The sequence below is a fragment of the Somniosus microcephalus genome, chromosome 2 (genome assembly GCF_052327205.1).
Source record: "Somniosus microcephalus isolate GS21.2 chromosome 2, FLI_Smic_1.0, whole genome shotgun sequence".
Taxonomy (NCBI): Eukaryota; Metazoa; Chordata; class Chondrichthyes; order Squaliformes; family Somniosidae; genus Somniosus; species Somniosus microcephalus.
This window is the reverse complement of record NC_140988.1, coordinates 4,598,811-4,624,617: the sequence shown is the minus strand read 5'-3', so window position 1 is coordinate 4,624,617 and position 25,807 is coordinate 4,598,811. Positions and strand designations below refer to the sequence as shown.

General features: G+C 46.6%; 2 protein-coding genes across 2 annotated transcripts in view; one reads left to right on the top strand and one right to left on the bottom strand.

Moving 5' to 3' along the window:
• LOC147122502 (general vesicular transport factor p115-like) overlaps nt 1-5,723 on the top strand; it is a 110,686-nt gene extending 104,963 nt beyond the window's left edge. Inside the window, 2 exon segments of the mRNA XM_086005968.1 lie at nt 2,018-2,233; nt 4,542-5,723. Of these exon segments, the coding sequence (XP_085862094.1) occupies nt 2,018-2,233; nt 4,542-4,610 (285 nt within the window). The 3' untranslated portion in view covers nt 4,611-5,723.
• A 6,585-nt stretch (nt 5,724-12,308) lies between these two features.
• Nucleotides 12,309-25,522, bottom strand: LOC147122501 (uncharacterized). The gene is made up of 8 exons (XM_086005108.1): nt 24,492-25,522; nt 22,019-22,361; nt 20,981-21,099; nt 19,107-19,227; nt 17,205-17,341; nt 15,513-15,661; nt 14,422-14,570; nt 12,309-12,604 (listed from the first exon to the last, which is right to left on the bottom strand). The coding sequence occupies exons 1-8, from the start codon at nt 25,425-25,427 to the stop codon at nt 12,576-12,578; spliced, it is 1,983 nt and encodes a 660-aa protein (XP_085861234.1). The 5' UTR covers nt 25,428-25,522; the 3' UTR covers nt 12,309-12,575.
• Between the last annotated feature and the right edge of the window lie 285 nt (nt 25,523-25,807).

Sequence of the window (25,807 nt, the reverse complement as noted above, 5' to 3'; positions counted from 1 at the left end):
CTCCATCACAAAGCAGCTTCCAAATCCAACAGTTCCTTGTGAAAGCACATTTGCTCCCAAATGTTTGTTGTCTTTTAGTAAAGCTCATTCCACGTCCACTTATCAGTGAAAGACCGTCTGTTACAACTTTATTTCATTTCGAAAAACCTTTTGGCCTGGCAAAGCATTTCAATATACAGGAGACTTTCTGATATCCGGCACTGACGGGACCGAGCTGGTGCCGTAACGTCAAAAGTGCCGGACATACCAGAGTTAATGTTTAAACATAGGAACTGAGAAGCTCCATGTGAATCAACAAACCCTGTTGCTTAGCAACAGCTTCAAAACAGTCAGCTGCAGCTGCAAGCGTCTGTAGCTGAAGCTGTTACTATAGCTACAGACCTTGCAGTGCTTGACTGGGGGGAAAAAAAGCAACGAGAACTAAAAAAAAAAATATAGAAAACGGCTCCTGATTTTTGCCGTTAGATCGAGTATTCCGGACATATAACCTCCGGATAAACCAAAGTTTCCTGTACAACAAAATTAAAAATTAAGGGTCAGTGTATGACGACAATGCATTTAGAATCCAAGCAGCTTAAGTAGATTAGCCAAACCATTACATCACAGAGATGCAACTTCATCGTTACCAACTCTTTGTAATTTAAAAAAAAAAAAAAAAAATTCCTGGGATGTGGGCGTCGCTGGCGAGGCCAGCATTTATTGCCCATCCTTAGTTGCCCTTGAGAAGGTGGTGGTGAGCCACCGCTGCAGTCCGTGTGGTGAAGGTACTCCCACAGTGCTGTTAGGGAGGGAGTTCCAGGATTTTGACCCAGCGACGATGAAGGAATGGCCGATATAATTTTACATGGATCCTAGGCCAGTGAGAATTTTACAGCAAAGAAGGAAGCCATTCAGCCTAGTGGGCCTGCATCAGCTTTCTAAAAGAGCTGTTCACTTCGTCCCATGCTCCATACCAATCTCTGTGTTGAAAAATTCGGCTTTTCCAATTTTCAGTTGAGATCCGTGTGAGTTAATGGGGAATCCCTAACGCGAGCTGCTGTGAAGTCAACAAGCTGTCTAAGCAGCCAATCACAATGCAGAACTCTCACAGACCAGGAACCAGGAAGTGAAGAAGCTCCTTTTTATTCTGACTTTTAAAAAATGTTAGAGAGCAAAACAAAGACTGAGGCTCTCACACGGGGAAAAGTCAAACCTGAAATAAAGATGGACAAACTTAAAAAACATTATTTTTTTAATAAAAATTGTCATTTTTATTAAAATGAATAAATTTGATATGCCACAAAATTTAAATGAGTTTTTCAGGGCCGTATCGTTTGTTTAGCAGTCAATATGCTGTTAAAACCCCAGGACCTAACCCAAAAGGGTCTAACTTTTAATGGGGAATTTAACAGCGATATTACCGTGGAAAAGTGCAAGTATTCATCAGTTTCACTGATTCCACTGATTGCCGGCGATGGGAGGGGAGGAGGGCACAGCGCAGCCAGTGTCGGAGCAGTGAATGACTGATCGCAATTTCAGGATTCCCGTGTTAGGATGCGCGTGTGCTAAATCCTGAAGTTATGGTCAGTTTTAAAGGGTAATAACGGCCAACGCTGTTCGTTCACTGTTATTACCCACTGCAAATTCTGGGCCTTTGTCATTTTGAACACTCGCTTAATCTTCCTGGTTCTGATGAAAAGAGCCTTCATCCTCCTTGTGGTAAACCACTGTTTGTATTCCACTGTGTACATGCCTGGACATGCCTCGGCTGACTCCTCCCACAAGTCCTAGTATAAAGGTGACTGCTCCCCAGCCCCTATGTATTTCTGGACCGGTCGACCACTCGAGGCAGACCTTCATTCTTTTGTTAATAAAAGCCTTTAGTTACTCTCTTAACTCTCAGTCTTTTATGAGTAATTGATAGTGCATCACTCCTCTAATTGTGATCAGTGCAAGAAACGTTGCAAGGGTTTGAGGGCCAAGGGAGCATTCACGTTGCAGCTTCACTGGGATCATTCTGTTTTATTTGTACGCACAGGGCCAGGTGAAGGTCTTGAGCGAGGAGAGAAGTTCCCTGGATCAGCAGCTTGCCTCGACAAACAGTACAGTTGCCATTCTTCAGACTGATAAGAGCAAACTCCAGCAAGAGGTGACGGAATCAAAGAAAGAACAGGATGATCTGTTGGTGCTCCTGGCAGACCAGGACCAGAAAATCTTTGGATTGAAGAACAAGCTCAAAGAGCTTGGCGAGCCAGTATGTATGATGCAACAGCATCGATATTTTAATGACTAACTGGCTCAGCAAAAGCTCATTTTAATGTGGGTGCAGTACAGACTGTGTGTACATGTTTCATCTGGCCCTTGAGCTCCAGCAGAAAATTTGAAACTGCTCTAATTAGACTGGGCAAGCAGTGTAAACCCCTGAAACCCTTGTCACATTGAACTGCGTATTTATCATTTGATAGTATTTGCATGAAGTCATATTTACGTTACTTAAAATTTGTTTAAATTATTCAAATTCAGGAATGAATTAGTTAAATGGCCCTTCTGCAGTATGAGTCATAGTCATTGCAGTTGAGCAGAATTTTAAATGGTTAAAACACTTACAAAGAGCTTTGATAGGATAGAAGATGTTTCCACTTGTTGGGAGTCCAAAACTAGGGGTCAGAAATATAAAATAAAAACAGAAAATGCTGGAAACATTCAGCAAGTCAGGCAGCATCTGTGGAGAGAGAGGCCAGAGTTAACATTTCAGTTTGATGACCTTTCGTCAGAACTGGAAAAAGTTAGAGATGTGACAGGTTTTAAGCAAGTACATACAGGGAAAGTGGGGAGGGGAGGAAAGAACCCCATCAAACACATCTTCCCCTCCCCTTTCAGCATTCCGAAGGGACCGTTCACTCTGCGACACCCTGATCCACTCTTCAATCATCCCCAACACCCCATCCCCTTCGCCCGGCACCTTCCCGTGTTACGGGGAGAGGGCAGGGAAGTGGACGTGAGTCTAGATTCGGATCAGCCATGATCCTATTGAATGGCGGAGCAGGCCCGAGGGGCCGTATGGCTTACTCCTGCTCCTACTACTTACGTTCTTATTAAGCGCAGGAGATGCAACACATGCCCTTTTACCTCCGCCCTTCCCACTGTCCAGGGCCCCAAACACCCCTTCCAGGTGAAACAGCGATTTACTTGTACTTCTTGCAATCTAGTATACTGTATTCGCTGCTCACGATGTGGTCTCCTCTACACTGGGGAGACCAAACGCAGATTGGGTGACCGCTTTGTAGAACACCTCCGTTCAGTCCGTAAGAGGGACCCTGAGCTTCTGGTCGCCTGTCACTTTAATTTTCTGCTCCACTCCTACTCTGACCCTCTGTCCTCGGCCTCTTGCACTGTTCCAATGAAGCTTGAGGAACAGCACCTCATCTTTCGAGTGAGCACTTTACAGTCTTCTGGACTCAACACTGAATTCAACAATTTGAGATAGCGGTTAATTCTGCTATTGACATTTACACCTCTTCTAGACCCATCTTTTGTTTCTTTACTTGTCCCATTACCATTTCCTTTTGCTTTGTACAATCATCCCTTTTGTCATTTAATCCCTCCTGCCTTCCATCCTATCACAGACCTTCCCTTTTGTTCTTTCCTCTGCCCCCCCCCCCTTTCCCTGCCCCTACACTTGCTTAAAACCGGTTACATCTCTAACTTTTTCCAGTTCTGACGATGGGTTATCAACCTGAAACGTTAACTCTGTTTCTCTCTCCACGGATGCTGCCTGACCTGCTGAGTGTTTCCATCATTCTCTGTTTTTATTTCCGATTTCCAGCATCTGCGGCATTCTGGTTTTGCCGTTAAATATAAGATGGTCACCGAGAAATCCCGTCGGGCATTCAGGAGAAACCTCTTCACCCAGATGGTGGCGAGGATGGGGAGCTCGCTACATGGCAAATAGCATAAATGAATTTAAGGGGAAGCTAGATAAACCCATGAGGGACAAAGGAATCGAAGGATATGAAGTCGGGTTCGATGAAGTCGGGGTGGGAGGAGGTTCGAGTGGAGCATGGACCAGTTGGACCGAATGGCCTGTTGATGTGCTGTAAATTCTACCAATGAAAAATATGCCGGTGGTATCTTGGTCATAATTGTAAGTATGATATTGGTTTTAAAAAAAACAAAAAAAAAACATTTTGTTGCTTTGGTTTAGGCATGTGAAGTTTGGATACTAATAAAGGCCAATCCTATTGTTTGATTCAGGTAAATATTTTTGAGAATTAGAAAGAAAAGACTTGCATTTCTATAGCGCCTTTCAAGATCACCGGACGTCCCAAATCAATGAAGTACTTTTGAAATGTGGTATATTGGGAGGACTCATAAAAATCAACATTTCATTGTGCAGTACACACGTCTGCTGCATATATGACAAATAAAATTGAATTGAATTGAATATTGAGCTAATTGACAATTGAGTAGTTGGAGTGTGTTTACCATAGAATAAAATCTTAATGTGATATCCATTGAGACTATAAAGTACAGCGGCAAACGATGTCTCTTGTTTTGTACAGGTTGAAGACGAAGATGACATGGAGTCTGCGGACCAAGAAGATGATGACGACGAAGATGAACTGAACTAATTGTAATACAATCGCACACAGGCAGAATAGGGAAATAGAATGCAAAGAGGGTCAGAGCTTCTATCACCACAGAATGCGCAATGTAGAAGCAGAGTTAACCATTTTTTTTGGACAGGTTTTGAAATATCTGTTTATTGTATCGTCTACCAGTTACAGAATTATCCTTTACCACGTAGGACAGAAACTTTTAATTTTTAAAGTATTAAAGTTTTAACAAAGCAAAGTTGTTTTTCTCCATTTAAGGGAAAAAATAAATTGAAAGCATTCTCCCCCCCCCCCCCCCCCCCTCCCTCCGCACACTACGCAGAGACTCGCTGTCAGAATGAAGAATAGCTTACCAACTTTAGTCTACAGTTATGCTTGTAAAACTTGCTGCATTATGGAAATCTAAACTCAAATCCAGTGTTGCAACGTGTTGTATTTTCTAGGGAAATTCCCAGAGAATGCATTGTGGGAGGTTGCAAACCAACCTGGAGTTTAAAAGCAGCCCTCGAGAAAATGGCTGAATGTCAGTCCAAGAATCCGGGCACCTCGATGTTCTGCGCAACGCACCCGTGAAGGGAACCGATTCAATCTTAATAGCTGCCTTTTACCAGTTATTGTATCGATTCACATAAACTGCTGTGTGCTGTCGGAGCGAAGTGTGGGGCCTCTATATCGCCAACCTTTGCATTGTTGGTACGGGGGCATTGTGCCTTCAGTTTGGATCTGTAGGCACACCTAAGTTGAGTGGTCTTTCTGAATTGAGGCCATGTTCTGGTTAAGTGTCTGAGCTGGTTGTACCCCTGATTTGCACCAGTCTGTCACCCATGGAGGATTTAGTGTGCCTTTACCTTGGTCAAAAGATGTGTTCTGTCCCTCAAATTCGATAATGCCTGGAAATGTGTTGTAAAGTTAATAATTGCACAACATTTGAACAGTTTGGAATTACAGGTATTTAAAGGTAATTCTTGATGTCGAGTTATTATTTGCAGGCAATACTACAAGCAAAGATTTATTTCTCCATCTATTGGCTGTATTGATGAGATACAAGATCCTGTATGATTTATGTAATTTATTGGCTGTTACGCCAAATTGGAATAAAATGAGATAGTCAACTTTATAGAAAGAGAATTTAATGGTGTTTTGGAAATAAAGTTCATATCTAGGAAATTTCAGATATAAAGGTTTTCACTAGTTTTATGCAAAGAAATTTAGTACAATTTGTCCGGTTAGAGTTTTAACTGATTACTGAATCAAATGATTACCATGAACACTCTATCTGATTTATTGGAATATTATTTCTGTTTAATGTTCGTACATTAGATCTGTGGCCAGGACTCCCAATGAAATTTGAATTGAACATAAGCGATTTTTAAAAATTGCGCCAGGCTACTGACAGCTACCCGCTGACTGCACTGCACACCTCATCCATTCATTTAAACCTAGTAACAAGGACAGTTCTGGCCTCATTGCACAGCCCCGCTTTCCATCGCTCCACCATTGGCGTCTGTGCCTTGAGGCCCTGAGCTCCGGCATTCCCTCCCTAAACTTCTCCCAATCTCCATCTCTCTGTCTTTCCTCCTTTAAGACGTTCATTAAAACCTACCTCTTTGACCAAGCCTGTCCTAATGTCTCCCTATGTGGCTCGCTGTCAAATCTTATTTGATAATCGCTCCTGTGAGGCGCCTGGGAACGTTTTACTACGTTAACGGTGCCGTATAAATGCAGATTGTTGTTGAAATGCAAGAAAATGGGTTCCCAGGTGCAGAATTTAAATTCTGTATCTCATGCTGCATGATTGAAAAAGAAAAGTCGAGGAGCAACAGTTGTATTCGAGTTCTGAATTTTTTTTGTAGGCAGTCAAGGGTGAAGGGATCTTGTTTGTTTAGTATAAAGTATCTCGCATGGTGCTTTTGTCACAATTTACCAGTATCTGGGAATCAATCAAATTAGCGTATCAAATGTGCCGCTGCTCATAGAACTGGGATTAATGCGACTCCTGGGAGACAGTTGAAATGTTGGAGAACTGGTGGTTATGGGGCTGCAGGTGTCAGCCCCCAGTACAGAGCCAGGGAGCAGGGAGTACATCGCACCAATGTTCCCTTTGTCTGGAGGTTCCTCGCACCCGGCTCACTGGCTTTTGAATGGAAAAACCCGCGTGTGCGGAAATCTGAATGGGCCGCTCACCCAAAAAAAAAATGAAAGGGAACATTGCGTAGCGCCTGGAGAAATTGCAGAAATTTCCGCTCTACCTGAACAGGCCCTACTTTTCTGTGAAGTGTTGGATAACCTAACTAGCTTTGTAATGAAGAATTCAGCTGAGAATTCTAATCCTGTGAATCTGTTGGTCTCGAGGCCGCTTTGGTTTTCTTTGGCGTTTTGTCACTCTCTCTCTAAACTAAGCTGCGAGGGTGATCTCTTCCAACAGCTGTGTGTTTTGATTGAACAGATGTTTGGTAGCTAGAAAGAAAGAGGCTTCTATTTATATCGCACCTTTCATGTCCTTAAAATGTCCCGAAGTGCTTCACAGCCAATTAATTGCTTTTGAAGTGTAGTCACTGTGATGTCGGAAATGCGTTAACCAATTTGCGATAGCAAGGTCCTACAAACAGCAATGAGGTGAATGACCAGTTGAGGGTGCTGCCTGTGGACACTGGGAGAACTCCGAGCCATTCAGAAAACTGCCATGGGATGTTTATGTCCATCTGAACTGGGTCTCTGTTTAACATCACACCTCTAACAATGCTGCACTCCCTCAGTAATGCACTGAAGTGTTATGTGCTCAATTTCTGAAAAGGGGCTCGAACACACGACCACCTGAAATAACAGAAAATGCTGGAAAAACTCAGCAGGTCAGGCAACATCCGTGGAGAGAAATTTGAGTTGACGTTTCGGGTCGAACCCTTCAAAACTGGAAAGAAAATAAATTAGCTCGAAGGCAGGGCTACGATCGAACAAAAGAAGTGAAAGAAACAAAAGAGCTAGACGAGATGGTAATAGGCTGAGATTAGGTGTGAAGTGTACTGGCAGGGCAAGAGATAGCTGCCAGGTGTGAGAGAAACAAAAGGAAAGGGGCGGGGGGGAAAGGAGTGGAAAAATTACAAGAAAAAATGTGTAATAGGGGCCGAGGTTATGATCTGAAATTGTTGAACTCGATATTGAGTCCGAAAGGCTGCAGAGTGCCTAATCGGAAGATGAGGTGCTGTTCCTCGAGTTTACGTTGAGCTTCCGTGGAACAATACAAGAGGCCAAGGACAGTGAGGTCAGAGTGGGAGTGGGGCGGTGAATTAAAATGACAGGCGACCGGAAGCTCGGGGTCACCCTTACGGACTGAACGGAGGTGTTCTGCAAAGCGGTCACCCAATCTGCGTTTGGCCTCCCCAATGTAGAGGAGACCGCATCGTGAGCAGCGAATACAGTATACTAGATTGCGAGAAGTACCAGTAAATCGCTGTTTCACCTGGAAGGGGTGTTTGGGGCCCTGGACAGTGGGAAGGTATAGGGGCAGGTGTTACATCTCCTCCGCTTGCACGGGAAGGTGCCAGGCGAAGGGGAAGGGCTGTTTGGGGTGATAGAGGAGTGGACTAGGGTGTCTCGGAGGGAGCGGTCCCTACGGAATGCTGAAAGGGGTGGGGAGGGGAAGATACGTTTGGTGGTGGGACCACCTGATGCGGGTGCGAGTAGACCATCGAGCCCGGTTGACACTTGTGGAGATATCAGCTCCGGTCCTGATTTCAGACATCACCTGGTTGTAAATAACACAATGGCCCGTATTCTGCGGTCAGTGGTGAACAAACGGTGCTGGCTATTCCTTACACTTGTTCGCAGACTTTCTCCGGGCTTCTGCACTGCAACTTGCTGCGATTAGAAATCTAAAACAGCGCGGCGCCCTCTACAGGGGTTCTGGGGCCTGTGCGAGCAGGGAAGGCAACGGTGTGTCTCCTTAACCAATCAGATTGAAGAATCCTTATGGAGACACAGAGGGCTGACTTTTGCCGGCGCTCGAGTGCGGGTCCCCTGTCAAAATGGAAATGATTGACAGCGGGTTGGGAACCTGCTCTACGCGTCTCCATGTAAGTTTCCAGAGTGTCGGGTCTGCGATTTCAGAACAGACCCGACGCCAATCGGCGGGGGAGGCATTTAAGATACTTAAATGCTTGTTTACCATTTTTCCAGCCTTTTTCTATTTTACTACCTTTTTAACGGGGTTCACATCGTTTGGAGATCACGTCGAGTAAGTAGGTCGGGTTCTCTATGTCTCCCCATTGCTGTGAATAGGTGACAGCGGCAAAAGTGGTGTGAAATCTACCATTTCACAGCTGGTCACTTTCCAGTGTCAAAAGCTTGAGCCTTCAGGACTTGGGCCTTCATGACTTGGAAGAAATTTTTGAGCTGGATGCAGTTTGGAATAAACTCTCTATCCACTGTCACCTCTATGGAGCAACCTCTCACCATTGACAGATCGCTTCTGTCATCTCAACTTCAGCTGCCAGCTATTGCCCTTGAAAACATTCTCACCTTGGTGCTTTGAATCCCTCCACAATCCACCCCCAACGTCACCAACAACAATACCAACCTTTGCAGCATCAGGTGATTGCGGAGTAGGACACGGCATTAGCACTCGACAACATTGCTGCCCGGGAGGCTAGCGATGCCCACACCATGACCAGATTTCCTTGGCTGCCACATGATGCGCCAGGTTAACACCACCCCACACCACCACCATAAAGCATTCCTACAATGACCAAGCCATTCCTTTCACATAGAAACATAGGAGCAGGATTAGGCCATTTGGCCCCTCGAGTCTGCTCCGCCATTTAATGCGATCATGGCTGATCATCCAAATTCAGTACCCTGTCCCTGTCCCTGCCCCTGCCTTCTTCCCATATCCCTTAATCCCTTTAGCCTTAAGAAATATATCTAACTCCTCCTTGAATATATTTAATAAGTTGGCCTCAACTGCCTTCTGTGGTAGAGAATTCCACAGGTTCACCACTCCCTGGGTGAAGAAAACCTCCTCGTCTCAGTCCTAAATGGCTTACCCCTTATCATTAGACTGTGACCCCTGGTTCTGGACTCCCCCGCCATCGGGAACATCCTTCCTGCATCTAGTCTGTCTAGCCCTGTTATAAAATTCTAAGTTTCAATGAGATTCCCTCTCATTCTTCTAAACTCTAGCAAATATAACCCTAATCGACCCAATCTCTCCTCATTGTCATTCCTGCCATTCCAGGTATCAGTCTGGTGAATCTTCGCTGCACTCCCTCCATGGCAAGAACATCCTTCCCCAGATAAGGCGACCAAAACTGCACACAATACTCAAGGTGTGGTCTCACCAAGGCCCTGTACAACTGCAGCAAGACATCCCTGCTCCTGTATTCGAATCCTCTCGCTATGAAGGTCAACATACCATTTGCCTTCTTAACCGCCTGCTGCACCTGCATGCTTACCTTCAGCGACTGATGCCCAATCACGTACAGATAGCGAAATAATGTTAAGGAAACTGTCTGCTTTTTAGAAAAATAGTCTGATTTTGGAAGCAACTAATTGATTTTTATTGCACCATTTATAATGTCTTGGTATAGAACAATATGCTGGCTGTGTGGTGAAAAATGTAAAGTTCAGTACACAAAGTGTTGAGCTGGGATATTACGTGGTTAACTTTGCTACAAGCAGCCTCTAAACATCACGTTTTGGGGTGTAAGTAGGCTTCGGAGGACTGCTTGTTGAGCTTCTACTTGAGCTAAGCAGACAGCCGTCTGCCAGCATAGCTACAGGAATGAGTTTGTAACACTTATTTGATTGTTCATTACTTTAGTAAACGTGCCTTTAGTCTAGACACGAGGTACTGCATGCATCGTGTGACCACCAACCGTTGGGAGAGGATGGGTGTCGTCTTCCTTATAATTAACTCCTGAAATCAATAGGGTTCGTAAACATTGACTATCATGTGTCACCGGTTTACTAAGTATACAGTACTTAAATATACACTTAAAAACCACTCCTTGTGATTTGTGGGGAGTGTTTTTTTTTCTCCATGGGGCGGACATAGAAGGAAGTGGGCTGTGATAGGTGAGGGATACTGGGAAATGATCAGAGGTGGTCTTGTCTGTGACTGAGAGAATGGGAATAGAAAGGCCACGTTGAGGTGGCAAGGTCGAGGGGGAGGCTGTGAATATGGGTAGGAGAGTTTACATGGAGGGCGCGGTTAAAGGAGGGCAGTGAGCTCGAGAGGGAGGACAAGGTGAGTTGAGATGGAGGTTGAAATCACCGAGGATGAGAAGAGGCTGAGGAAGCTCCTGGGGATCTTTTTTCCATGTTAAAAGTGCTACATAAAAGCAAGTTCTTGTACACCATCTCTTCGGTATAGATAGGAACAGAACGATTGCTCTTTCTCACAAGTGGAAACATTCTCTCTGTGTCTACTCTATCAAAACCTTTCATAATTTTAAAAACCTCTGTTAGGTCACCCCTCAGCCTTCTCTGTTCAAGAGAATAGAGTCCAGCCTGTTCATCCTTTCCTGAAAGTTATAACCTTGCAGTTCTGATATCATCCTTGTAAATCTTTTTTGAACCCTCTCCTGTGCCTCTATATCTTTTTTATAATATGGTGACCAGATTAGTACACAGTACTCCCAAGTGTGGTCTAACCAAGGTTCGATACAAGTTTAGCATAACTTCCCTACTTTTCAATTCTATCCCTCTAGAAATTAACCCCAGTTCCTGGTTTGCTTTTGTTATGGCCTTTTTGACCTGCGTCATAACTTTAAGTGATTTGTGTATTTGTACTCCCAGATCCCTTTGCTTCTCTACCCCATTTAGATTCTTATTTTCCAGGTAATAAGTGACCTCTTTATTTTTCTTACCAAGATGTAATGCCTTATGCTTACCTATGTTGAAATTCATTTGCCAATTATATGCCCATTCTGCAAGTTTATTAATGTCCTCCTGTAATTTGTTTCGGTCCTCCTGAGTGCTGACTATCCCTCCCAATTTGGTGTCATCTGCAAATTTAGAAATTGTATATTTGATTCCAAAGTCTAAATTGTTGATATAAATTGAACAGTGGTCCCAGCACTGATCCTTGTGGAACCCGACTTCCTACCTTCTGCCACGCTGAATAGCTACCCTTTACCCCTATTCCCTGCTTTCTGTCTTGCAGCCAGCTAGTTATCCATTCAGGTACTTGTCTGCTGACTCCACAAGCTCTGACCTTATTCATTAGTCTATTATGTGATACCTTATCAAAGGCTTTTTAGAAATCTAGATATATTACATCTATTGCATTACCTGTATCTACTCTGTTGCCTCTTCAAAGAATTCAGTGAGGTTAGTCTAGCAAAACTTTCCCTTTTGAAATCCATGTTGACTATTCATTATTTTATTTTTGGTTTCTAAATGTAAGTGTGCAGCCAGACCTAACTGTCTCCATTGCCGCCCTGTTTGAGAACACCGAAACCAGCACAAACCAAGGATTGAACTTGGAATGATTCTGGGTAACACAGCAAGGCCGTGTACCAGTACACTTACACTCTGAACTATTGTGGGAGCTCCATGCACATACCATTTGAGGATTGGGGTACTCGGGAGCATGATCTCAGGAATGTGTACGGTCCTGTCTGTTAATATCCTTTGAATCGTGGGATCTTTACATTCCCAGAAATTTGGAGCCATATCCATACAATTAAATCAGTTCTGATAGTTTTTTTCAAGCATTTTATTAGAAGAAATGAATAGTTTATGAAATAGATTGAACAAAAGCAGACACAACCAATCTACACAATCAATCTACATGACCAAATGAAGTGGCTTTGAGCTCAAGATCAGCCATGATCGTATTGAATGGCAGAGCAGGCTCGAGGGGCCAAGTGGCCGATTCCTGCTCCTATTTCTTATGTTCTTATCTTGCTGGATCAAAGACTAAAATGTAGAAGGAATTAAAGTTGCGTTCCAACATCATCATCAACGCAGTCAGTCAGTGTATTAGAAGATAAAGTTGGGATCAATGTCCTCTGCAACAGAAAGGAATGGTCAATTTTCAGTAAGAATTGATGTCAAAGATCTTTTCTGTCAATTTTACTCAGTTCAACCCCGAGCTGATCTTTAAACTCCATAAACTCTCCACCACAAAGACGACCCAATTCCACCCTCTAAGAGTGCCTCAGCCCAGCTGCTGCTGAAAACCTCATCCATGGTTTGGCACCTCCAGCCTTGACTATTCCAATGCTCCCTTGGCCGGCCTCCCATTCTCCACCCTCTGTACACTTCAGCTCATCTAAAACTCTGCTGTCTGTATCCTATCATGCACCAAGTCGCACTCGTCATCACTCTTGTCCCTGTTGACCGACATTGGCTTCTGGCCCCCTGATCCCTCAAATATAAAGTTCTCATCCTGTATTTGGACTTTCAGAAGGCTTTCGATAAGGTCCCGCATAAGAGATTAGCGTGTAAAGTTAAGGCACACAGGATTGGGGGCAAGGTACTGTCTTGGATAGAGAACTGGTTGGCAGACAGGAAGCAAAGAGTTGGAATAAACGGGTCTTTTTCCGAGTGGCAGGCAGTGACTAGTGGGGTACCGCAGGGATCGGTCCTTGGACCCCAGCTATTCACAATATATATTAATGATCTAGACGAGAGGACTAGATGTAATATCTCCAAGTTTGCAGACGACACAAAGCTGGGTGGGCGTGTATGCTGTGAGGAGGATGCAGAGAAACTCCAGTATGATTTGGACAGGTTGGGTGATTGGGCAGATGCATGGCAGATGCAGTATAATGTGGATAAATGCAAGGTTATCCACTTTGGTGACAAAAACAGGAAGGCAGATTATTATCTGAACAGCAATAGATTGGGAGAAGGGGAAGTGCAACAAGGCCTGGGTGTCCTTGTGCATCAGTCACTGAAGGTAAGCATGCAGGTGCAGCAGGCGGTTAAGAAGGCAAATGGCATGTTGGCCTTCGTAGCGAGAGGGTTCGAGTACAGGAACATGGATGTCTTGCTGCAGTTGTACAGGGCCTTGGTGAGACCACACCTTGAGTATTGTGTGCAGTTTTAGTCACCTTATCTGAGGAAGGATGTTCTTGCTATGGAGGGAGTGCAGCGAAGATTCACCAGACTGATGCCTGGGATGGCAGGAATGACGTATGAGGAGAGATTGTGTCGATTGGGCTTATACTTGCTGGAGTTTAGAAGAATGAGAGGGGATCTCATTGTAACTTATAAAATTCTAACAGGACTAGACAGACTAGATGCAGGAAGGATGTTACCGATGGCGGGGGAGTCCAGAACCAGGGGTCAAAGCCTAAAGATAAGGGGTAAGCCATTTAGGACAGAGATGAGGAGGAATTTCTTCACTCAGAGAGTGGTGAACCTGTGTAATTCTCTACCACAAAAGGCAGTTGAGGCCAATTCATTAAATATATTCAAGAAGGAGTTGGATATATTTCTTAAGGCTAAAGGGATCAAGGGATATGGGGAGAAAGCAGGGACAGGGTACTGAATTTGGATGATCAGCCATGATCGCATTGAATGGCAGAGCAGGCTCAAGGGGCCGAATGGCCGACTCCTGCTCCTATCTTCTATGTTTCTATGTTTACATCTCTTTATGGCCTCACCCCCTCCCTATCTAACCTTTTCCAGCCCTACAACTCCTCCCAAATTCTTCAGTCCACGAAGTTCTTGTGCAAGGACCCCCCTCCCCCACGACTGGTAGCCATGTCTTCAGCCATCTGGACTCCACACTCTGGGAATTCTTTCCCTAAACCCTTCTCCCTCTCCACCTCCCTCTCCTCCGTTAAAACCCTCTGGTGGCCCAAATCCATTTCCTCACCTTCTTTGAGGCCGAAACACTTGCTCCATTCTCGCAGGGAGATGTTCCTGTCGCCATCATCGTCGCACTCTGTGAAAAAGCGCGATGTGCAGTGCTCCAAGGGAATTAATGGATCGCGTAGAGGCGCCAGCTCAGAGTGGGTAAGGTAACTGAAATGAGAATGAAAGCAGCAAGAGCTTTGTAAGAATTAAGAATACCTCTTAATGTCTCTTTACTTCTCTTTTGTTCTCTCCCAGCCTGGCCTCTTAATCTATTTCATTTCCTGTGCTTCTTTAGTCTTGACGAAGGGTTTCGACCTGAAACGTTGACTCTATTTCTCTCTCCACGGATGTTGCCTGGCCTGCTGAGTTTTTCCAGCATTTTCTGTTGTTATTTCGGATTTCCAGCATCCGCAGTATTTTGCTATCGTACAAGAGCTTTGTAACAATTCATTTAAATAGGCTGGACAAAACTCCGTGTATTGTGAGCCCTATGTGATTGTTTCATTGATGACCCGAATTGTGTCACTTGTCTAACAATCAGAAATGTTAAGAAAAACATTGGATGAACTCTGTTTGCATGATGGACAAACTAGGCTATAAAGCTAAGGAAGCTTTTTCTGCAGCAACTCGCCAAGGCTTCTTTGGCAGCACATCCCAAACCCGCGACCTCTTCCTCCTAGAAGGACAAGGGCAGCAGGCGCACGGGAACACCACCACCTCCAAGTTCCCCTCCAAGTCACACACCATCCTGACTTGGAAATACAGCGGCCGTTCCTTTATCGTCGCCGGGTCAAAATCCTGGAACTCCCTCCCTAACAGCACTGTGGGAGCAGCTTCACCACACGGACTGCAGCGGTTCAAGACGACGGCTCACCACCACCTTCTCAAGGGCCACTAGGCATCAGACAGTACTTGTTAAATAAGCTGCAATTGGTAAAATACTAGCGGATCTCCCCTAGTAAGCCTTGGCAGAGCGGTAGTATTTCTGTCCCTGGGGCTGCAGGTTATGGGTTTGAGCTCGCCTCCACTAATTAAAATGAGTGTTATCATGTTATATCTGTTCATTTAAAACCTAAAAAACAAGTAATCAAAAGGAGAATCAATTCCTACCCATCCACTGGATATCGATCCATCTGATGGAACTGCCAGTGAATTGGATAGATGTACATCTGGTAATTCTGATCGAAGTCATTGAGGAGCAGGTTGAGAGAATGATCGCCAGGGCGAAGACGCTGCTTATTGTTATAGATATTCTTAATCTAGAAAAGGAAGCATTGATATATGATTGGACAGCTTGTTGCAGTTGGGGTCAGTCAGAACTCATCAACAGGCCCCAGAGAAGATAGTTTTGGATCGTAATGGGCACCGTCACAGAGTCCGCTAGCACCTGAAGATCTGATTCCAGTCTTCGATGAAGGATAGAGCATGATAACATCTGACCTTGTTTTAAGTTTAAATTATTAAACAAACTTATTTTACAGGAGGTGAACAGGGAGATAACTATCTCCCCAGAATGAAAGCAATGCAAGAGGTCACAATCTGATGCTAAATGACTTCATTAAAGTGTATTCTATAATACAGAGACTGTGGGCTGGATTTTCACCCCGAGGGGATTGCGAGCGACTGGTTGGCAGAGTTGTGTCAGCTGGTTGTCTGATAAACCCGGCACGACGCCCGGTCCACCACGAGTGGAGTGTTGGCCAGCGAGCGGGAAGGAGCTCCTGGGGCAGCTGCAATATGTGGGCTGTAGGTGCGTGGGGGGGGGCGATCTCGGGGAGGTGCCGGGGGAATGACCTGGGGTGACCGCGGCCCAGGCTGATTTTTGTGCAGCCACGCGGAGAACTCCCGCTCCTCGTGGCCCCACAAAAAATAAACACCCACTCACCCGCCGCCTCCTCCTCACGGGCTGGCCCGCCGGCTGCAACCCAGTGGCGCGCGCACTCTGCCCAGCGCGCTCCTGAAATGGCACACAGAGTCCCCATGTACGTCACAGGAATCTGTTCCGGGCAAGAAGTTGCTGGAGGAATTTAAATGATTCCCGGGAGTTAAATCCCTCAATCAACTATCACTAAAATCAACATCACTAAAATCAGATGATCTGGTCATTCTCACATTGCTGTTTGTGGGAGCTTGCTGTGCGCAAATTGGCTGCTGCGTTTCCTACATTACAACAGTGACTACACTCCAAAAAGTACCTCATTGGCTATAAAGCGCTTTGGAGCGTCCTGAGGTCATGAAAGGTTCTGTATAAAGGCAAGTTCTTTCTTTTTAAAAGTAACCTGGGCCTCATTTCCACAGCAGTGGGTTGAGTTTTCATACGTCTCGCTCCCCAACACCCTCGCGGTTAAGATCGGGGCTCTCGTCTATTGTGATTAGATTTGAAGGGACAACCACCAAGCCAAAACTAGGAGGAGAAAAATATTAACATTTTCTCACAGCGCTAAAAATAATTTGGGGTCGCATTTCACCTGATCTTTGCCTGACTGCTCCGGATGCACAGAATGATACAGCACAGGGGGAGGCCATTCAGCCCATTGTGCCTGTGCCAGCTCTTTGAAGGAGCTCTCCAATTAGTCCCACTCCCCCCTGCTCTTTCCCCACAGCCCTGCACATTTTTCCCCTTCAAGTATTTATCCAATTTCCACTTTTGAAAGTTACTCTTGAATCTGCTTCCACCGCCCATTCAGGCAGCGCGTTCCAGATCGGAGTAAAGTAGAACAATTTTCCATTCCGAACACAGTCGTCTGTCATGGTCTGTGGGAAAACACTTGATAGATGAACGAAAGAATGAATCCGGCTTACTGTTGCTCTCTCTTTCTGAGAAAGTAAGTCAGGAGACTGCAGGTCTCGCTCGTACATGTGCCTCAGAATGTTTTTCAGCCTGTCACGTAAATGCAGCGGGAACTCGTCCAGTTCATCATTCAGGCACGGAGCAATGTCTGCACAGAACCAAAATAAATCAAGTTGGAGTTTTTATACCCCAGTGCAGAATATGCAGAACAAACTGGCAGAAAAACTGGCTAATCCTGCATCCATTCATACTTCACAAAGAAATCGGATCGATACCAATATAAGATAGTCACTAATAAATCCAATAGGGAATTCAAGAGAAACTTCTTTACCCAGAGAGTGGTGAGAATGTGGAACTCGCTACCACAGGGAGTGGTTGAGGCGAATAGTATTGATACATTTAAGGGGAAGCTGGATAAACACAGGAGGGAGAAAGGAATAGAAGGATATGGCGATGGGGTGAGATGAAGAGGGGTGGGAGGAGGCTGGTGTGGAGCATAAACACCGGCACGGACCAGTTGGGCCGAATGGCCTGTTTCTGTGCTGTAGACTCGATGTAACTCGAAGTATTACATAATATAGCAAAATTATTTTCTAAAATGAAATAACCAGACTGATTCCTGGGATGGCAGGACTGTCGTATGAGGAGAGATTGGGTCAACTAGGCCTGTAATCACTAGAGTTTAGAAGAATGAGAGGGGATCTCATTGAAACGTATAAAATTCTGACAGGGCTAGACAGACTGGATGCAGGGAGGATGTTTCCCCTGGCTGGGGGGTCTAGAACGAGGGGTCACAGTCTCAGAATACGGGGTAGGACATTTAGGACTGAGATGAGGAGAAATTTCTTCACCCAGAGGGTGGTGAACCTGTGGAATTCTCTACCACAGAAGGCTGTGGAGGCCAAGTCACTGAATATATTTAAGAAGGAGATAGATAGATTTCTAGACACAAAAGGCATCAAGGGGTATGGGGACAGAGTGGGAATATGGTATTGAGATAGAGGATAAGCCATGATCATATTGAATGGCGGAGCAGGCTCGAAGGGCCGAATGGCCGACTCCTGCTCCTATCTTTTCTATGTTTCTATGAAATGAAAATATTAAAATGTGGCAAGCCATGGGTCACCATAGAATAAGTATGGGTACTATGGTCATTAATTATGGATCTTACATTTTTTTTGCAAAAGATTAAGGCCTAGAAATTAAGTAAGGCGCTGCAAGCTTTGCGCCCAGTTACCGCCTAAAGAGGGCTTCTGCGCCAGTAGAGGAGGTTGCGCTGATATTGAGCTCGGCAGTAATGGCGGCGGTAGCCGGTAGCGCTGCGCCGGCACCGATGACGTCATCGGTGTGCGCAGTGCCCCGTTTCCGTCCCGATGCCGGCCCGACCCCCATATTCAGTTGCCGCCGCCTCCTCTGTGGCGGCCGCTACTAACATCCGGAGACCAGGGCCTTACTGCAGCCTTAGTGGGGCGCATAAAGGTGGAGGTGCGGCCGGCCGCTTTTTCGGCGGCCGCCTGCCCGCACCTCCTTCCCCGGCCTCCTCCACCATCCCCCCCGCGGCATTGCCGGCTGCTTTCCGCGAGCCCGGCACTTCTCTGTGGTGCCGGGCTCATTTGCCGGCACAATCCAGCGGCGATCTCCCCGTTGCAGGCACCTCCACCTTAAGAGAAGGAGGAGGCCTGCAGTACTGCAGCCTGCCGCACCGCATCGGGTGGCGCAGCGGCACCTAGAGCGCTGAAATTCAGTTTCAGCGCCCCAAGCGGGGGCGGGCACACCCTGGAATAGCGCCCGGTTCCGACTTGGGGCACAAAAAGTGAATATCTGACGGTCGCAAATGGCTCCGCGCCCAGCGCTAACTTTGTGGCCCCGCCAGCTGGCTAGCGCCCAAGTGAATTTCTAGGCCTAAGACTTACATTTGCAGGGTCCTATGTAGTCCAGGTGAATGCTGTGTCCCTCCTCGGTTCCTTCAAGAAGGCACTTAGAGGCGAAAAACTGGCAAGAGTTTCCATACGTCCTGTTGTCAGTGCCACACAGCTGAAGAACAAATCAAATAACAATTGGAAACAGAATGTTAAATGTACCGCGGCACCGTGGGCATCATTCCCTTCGCTTGAAATTCAGGCCAATACGGTGAAAGGGAACTGATGCCTGCTGGTGACTGAGTAATGCTGAGCTGTGGCTCAGTGGGCAGCACTCTCGCCTCTGAGTCAGGAGGTTGTGGGTTCAAGTCTCACTCCAGAGACTCGAGCTCATAATCCAGGCTGACACTCCCAGTGCAGTACTGAGGGAGCGCTGCACTGTCGGAAGGGCAGTACTGAGGGAGTGTTGTGCTGTCGGAGGGGCAGTACTGAGGGAGCGCCGCACTGTCGGAGGGGCAGTACTGAGGGAGCGCCGCACTGTCGGAGGGGCAGTACTGAGGGAGCGCCGCACTGTCGGAGGGGCAGTACTGAGGGAGCGCCGCACTGTCGGAGGGGCAGTACTGAGGGAGCGCCGCACTGTCGGAGGGGCAGTACTGAGGGAGCGCTGCACTGTCGGAGGGGCAGTACTGAGGGAGCGCTGCACTGTCGGAGGGGCAGTACTGAGGGAGCGCTGCAGTGTCAGAGGGGCAGTACTGAGGGAGCGCCGCACTGTCGGAGGGGCAGTACTGAGGGAGCGCTGCACTGTCGGAGGGGCAGTACTGAGGGAGCGCTGCACTGTCGGAGGGGCAGTACTGAGGGAGCGCTGCAGTGTCGGAGGGGCAGTACTGAGGGAGCGCTGCTCTGTCGGAAGGGCAGTACTGAGGGAGCGCCGCACTGTCGGAGGGGCGGTACTGAGGGAGCGCCGCACTGTCGGAGGGGCGGTACTGAGGGAGCGCTGCACTGTCGGAGGGGCAGTACTGAGGGAATGCTGCAGTGTCAGAGGGGTGGTACTGAGGGAGCGCCGCACTGTCGGAGGGGCAGTACTGAGGGAGCACCGCACTGTCGGAGGGGCAGTACTGAGGGTGCGCTGCATTGTCGGAGGGGCAGTACTGAGGGAGTGCCGCACTGTTGGAGGGGCAGTACTGAGGGAGTGCCGCACTGTCAGAGGGGCAGTACTGAGGGAGCGCTGCACTGTTGGAGGGGCAGAAGGCACGGCCACCAATGGTGGAGTGATTATAATCAGGGATGCTCAAGAGGGCAGAATTAGAGGAGCGCAGAGATCTCGGGGGGGGGGGGTGGGGGTTGTAGGGCTGGGGGAGATTACAGAGATAGGGAGGGGTGAGGCCATGGAGGGATTTGAAAACAAGGATGAGAATTTTGAAATCGAGGTGTTGCCGGACTGGGAGCAAGTGTAGGTCAGCGAGCACGGGGGTGATGGGTGAACAGGACTTGGTGCGAATTAGGACACGGGCAGCAGAGTTTTGGATGACGTCAAGTTTACGGAGGGTGGCGTGTGGGAGGCCAGCCAGGAGCGTATTGGAATAGTCAAGTCTGGAGGTAACAAAGGCATGGATGAGGGGGCTGACCCTGTATTGGACCTAAAATAGTTCACCTGATGTAAAGCACTGATAACTGTTGGATTTACTCCGAGACATTGGGTGAACGGGACTTGGTGCGAGGTCGAACATGGGCAGCAAGCAGAGTTCTGGATGATCTCAAGTTTTAGGTGTGTTTTCCCTCCTGAAAATACCAATCGCTATCAATAGCAAATTCAATATGGTCAAATCATGGGGCCATGGCACAATCAGGAGCGGTTATTACAGTATGAGATCATTTTTATCCTTGCTCTTTGTTATTAGGTACAGTTGAACATGGTTAACTATACTCACCTGTTGCAGTTCAGGGCTGCTAGGGCAGGCAGTCATGTCCTGGCAGATGCAAGTGGGCTTTCCTCGTCCATCGAGCTCACAGACGCTTCCGTGCCTACAGTGGAAGCTCTTACAAGAGTCTAAAAGTAGAATGAAAACACTGCATGTATCAGCTGTTCTGATCTCTTTACCGGAGGTTTCATTGGGTGTGATGCGAAGACCTTCCATTATGCACCATATTGTCTAAGTGCTGCCTTATTTCCCAGACCTCGCCAGTTAGTGTTAGCTACCTTGAAAATGTAAAACTTTTGCTCGCTGATATTTTCTCCCTTCCTTTCCTGATGCTGGTGACTCTCAGAGCAGATCTCTGTCCTCCAGCACCCTGCCCATGAGCCAAGACACTGAGTGTCAACATTCAACCACAGGCCCAATTGCAGTGGGGACCTGCGCTTGCAGGGAGTGCGGGTCGGTGAACCAAGGCTACAATGTTTAAAGGTGGTACAATCAAAGTAAATTATAAATGTTCCCAAGTACATTAGACCTTACACAAGATGACTATGTGTCCAAGGTCCTGTTGATATTACCGAGAAAGTGTAAAAGATTGAGAACTTAATCAGAACAAACACACAGGGAAGTGCCAAGAGTCAGCAAAAAGAATCGCCTCCAGCCACTACAATAATGATCTGTTACTGTTGGGGATTGTTGGGAAAACAAGAGTTCGCTCTACAAGGTACTGATTCTGACATACGAGAAAAGGGCAGAAAGGAGTAACTCAAGAGTAAGCAAATTGTGTGCGCTATTACTGATAAACCCACCCTGAGGGGATACTTTAGCAAAATACTGCGGATGCTGGAAATCTGAAATAACAACAGAAAATGCTGGAAACACTCAGCAGGTCAGGCAGCATCGAGGAGAGAGAAACAGAGTTAACGTTTCGGGTCGAACCTGAGGAAAGGGACATCGACCCGAAACGCTGACTCTGTTTCTCTCTCCTCGATGCTGCCTGACCTGCCGAGTGTTTCCAGCACTTTCTGCTGTTATTTCTGAGGGGAGACTTACTGAGTTGGTTCTGTATGTTGTCAATCTCAGCATTGTCGTCTTCTTCACCGGGTTGAGCTCCATCGCCATTTGCACCCTGATTGGAACCAGCGCCATTGTTATCATTGGAATGACTTCCGTCAGCTTGGTTGCCACGCTGGTTGGAATCTGCTGTGTTTCCTGGATTCAAATCAACTGCATTGTTGGCATTGAAACCAGTCCTGTCGTCATCCTCCCCAGAATCCATTCCATCGTCGTCACTGGTAACCGCTGCATTGACCTGATTGAGACGATCTTCATTGGAATTGGTCTCCTCATTGGAAAGTGAATTCATCACCACTGAGTTGGTGCCGGTGTTCTGGACCTGCAGAGCAAAGGAACTCCGTCAAATTACGGGAAGGACCTGCAACACCAGTGAATGCAGCTTCTGTGCTGTTCATGTTGATAACATTAGACCTTTTTTTTTTAACTGTTCAGGAATTTTTCACTTGAAAGTTTACACATTCTAATTGAACGCCTCGAGAAGGGGTTTTGAACAAAAAATAAGAAACACTAAAGTCTAGAAAATGGAAAAATTCCTTTTTGCACCTAGTGACAGTATTAAGCAGATTCGGAGCTGGAAACAGAAGCACTGGGCCATGTAATGCACACTCTGTTAATCTGCTGCAACGACAGGACTTTGTTTCTTTAATGCCACACAGTCTGAATGCTGTTGAGTAAACACAGCATGAAGCATTTATGAATTACTATCGGAGGGATTGCAAACTGATTGTAAATCGTGGTCTCCGGGTCAGAAGAAGCCAACAATAAATGACTCTTTTGAAAGATTGTTTTGCATCTGTAACAAAGTGTGACACTTTGGAGTGCGACATCTCAAGTGTGACACTTTGGAGTGCGACATCTCAGGTGTGACACTTTGGAGTGCGACATCTCAAGTGTGACACTTTGGAGTGCGACATCTCAGGTGTGACACTTTGGAGTGTGACATCTCAAATGTGACACTTTGGAGTGTGACATCTCAAGTGTGACACTTTGGAGTGCGACATCTCAAGTGTGACACTTTGGAGTGCGACATCTCAAGTGTGACACTTTGGAGTGCGACATCTCAGGTGTGACACTTTGGAGTGCGACATCTCAAGTGTGACACTTTGGAGTGCGACATCCCAAGTGTGACACATTGGAGTGCGACATCTCAAGTGTGACACTTTGGAGTGCGACATCCCAAATGTGACACTTTGGAGTGCGACATCTCAAGTGTGACACTTTGGAGTGCGACATCTCAAGTGTGACACTTTGGAGTGCGACATCTCAAGTGTGACACTTTGGAGTGCGACATCTCAAGTGTGACACTTTGGAGTGCGACATCTCAAGTGTGACACTTTGGAGTGTGACATCTCAAATGTGACACTTTGGAGTGTGACATCTCAAGTGTGACACTTTGGAGTGCGACATCTCAAGTGTGACACTTTGGAGTGCGACATCTCAAGTGTGACACTTTGGAGTGCGACATCTCAGGTGTGACACTTTGGAGTGCGACATCTCAAGTGTGACACTTTGGAGTGCGACATCCCAAGTGTGACACATTGGAGTGCGACATCTCAAGTGTGACACTTTGGAGTGCGACATCCCAAATGTGACACTTTGGAGTGCGACATCTCAAGTGTGACACTTTGGAGTGCGACATCTCAAGTGTGACACTTTGGAGTGCGACATCTCAAGTGTGACACTTTGGAGTGCGACATCTCAAGTGTGACACTTTGGAGTGCGACATCTCAAGTGTGACACTTTGGAGTGCGACATCTCAAGTGTGACACTTTGGAGTGCGACATCTCAAGTGTGACACTTTGGAGTGCGATTCTCAAGTGTGACACTTTGGAGTGCGACATCCCAAGTGTGACACTTTGGAGTGCGATTCTCAAGTGCAACTGAGCATCCACAGCCCTCTGGGGTAGAGAATTCCAAAGATTCACCACCCTCTGAGTGAAGAAATTCCTCCTCATCTGAGTCTTAAATGACCGACCCCTTATCCTGAGACGGTGACCCCTGGTTCTAGACTCTCCAGCCAGGGGAAACAGCCTCTCAACACAGGGGAGTTGTTTTGGGATTTGACAGAAATTGGCTGGGGGCCAGAAATTTGATGCATTTAAGGGGAGGCTTAATGCATACATGAGGGAGAAGGGAATCGAGGGATACGGGGGCGGGGTGGGGAGTGGTAATTAGAGTGGGAGGAGGCTGGTGTGGAGTCGAAACACTGGCACAGACCAGTTGGGCCGACCGGTTGTTTCTCTGCTGTAGGTTCAAGGTAATGGATACTCAGACATCCTGTGTGACCAGTGTTGCTAAAGGCACAAAGGTGAGATCAATAGCGGGTCCCCGCCCGCCCAGAATACCGTGCTAACAAGCTGAAAAGGCTGAGGAGACTCAGCCTCTTGTATTTTATCAACAATTAAGCTCTTAATCAGTCGAGCAGTAAACTAAAGAAAGGGAAAAATACCTCATTCTCCTCAGTTTGATCATCTTCATCCAAGTTTGCACGTGACACTTCCTGAGTTACAAATTCCTCATTATTCAGGGTTTCATCATAGTCCAAGTCTGATCCAGCTGGCGCATACATTACGTCTTGGCGGCTAATAACCTCATTACTCTCACCCATCATAGAATCTTCATCAACGTTTAATCCCAATAACTCTGAATTGTGCATGGAGTCAGAGTATGGTGAAACATCAGCCGCTTCCTCCGCATCGGTTACTTCAGTTGCCAGTTTGTTGGAGCTTGTTTGGTTGAACCCAAGATCCACAGCATTGGCATCTACTCCTGGTACAATAGGTCCCTCATCATCTGGTACTCCAGGTATCTGATAATCTGGTACTCCAGGTATCTGATAATCTGGTACTCCAGGTACCTGATAATCTGGTACATGATATGGTTTATTCATGAAAGGTGTCATGAAATTAGTAGCTTCCATACTGCGCATGTCCTCAACTGAAATCTCAGAACTCATACTGAGGGCGTTCATCTGTGGGCCATTTACTCCCAGATAATTAACCTTTCTATCCGTTGAAGGATCGGGATTGTAAAGCATTGGAACACCATTAAGTATACCTGGAAAACTAGGGTATTTCTGGTTAGGATTGTTGTAGGGGGGATTGTAGGGGGGATTGTAGCGGGGATTGTAGGAGGGATTGTAGCGGGGATTGTAGGGGGGATTATAGGGGGGATTGTCGCGGGGATTGTCGCGGGGATTGTAGGGGGGATTGTAGCGGGGATTGTAGCGGGGATTGTAGCGGGGATTGTAGGGGGAATTGTAGGGGGGATTGTAATTGTTTGGATAGTTGTAGTTAGGGTAAATCCTGGGATTGTTGGGAATGTTTGGGAACATATGCCGCATGAGGTTGTGTAAAGTCTGATCACGATTCATAGGTCGGTTCATAAGTCGGAGATTTTGCCGATTGACATTAAGCTGCAAATACAGAAGAACATATTATAAAAACCTCTCAAAGTTTATTCTATAACTAGACTGAGGTGAAAAACATACACTAAGTACAGAAATCAACAACCTCCATTTATATAGCGCCTTGTATGTTGAAAAAGTGCTTCACAGAGCCCTAATCAAAAACCGGACTTTAGGAACATTGGGCTGGATTTTACCAACCTCGGCAGTTTCCGGGGGGCGGGTGCCGACCCCACAGCCGTCTCGATCCCGGCCTCCGACATGACTTTCCCCTAATTGGGCTTGTTAAGCCCCGCCCTGCGAGATTCCCGGCCAATTAAAAGGAAGCGGGTCTGATGACATCACTTGATAACATCATC

Coding starts and splice junctions, on each gene's coding strand:
- LOC147122501 (XM_086005108.1), bottom strand. CDS start 25,427: ATGAACCGACCTATGAATCGTGATCAGACTTTACACAACCTCATGCGG. Junction 14,571..15,512: donor GATCGATATCCAGTGGATGG/GTAGGAATTGAT, acceptor TTCTCATTTCAG/TTACCTTACCCACTCTGAGC. Junction 12,605..14,421: donor GTGTTTCGGCCTCAAAGAAG/GTGAGGAAATGG, acceptor TTTCTGTTGCAG/AGGACATTGATCCCAACTTT.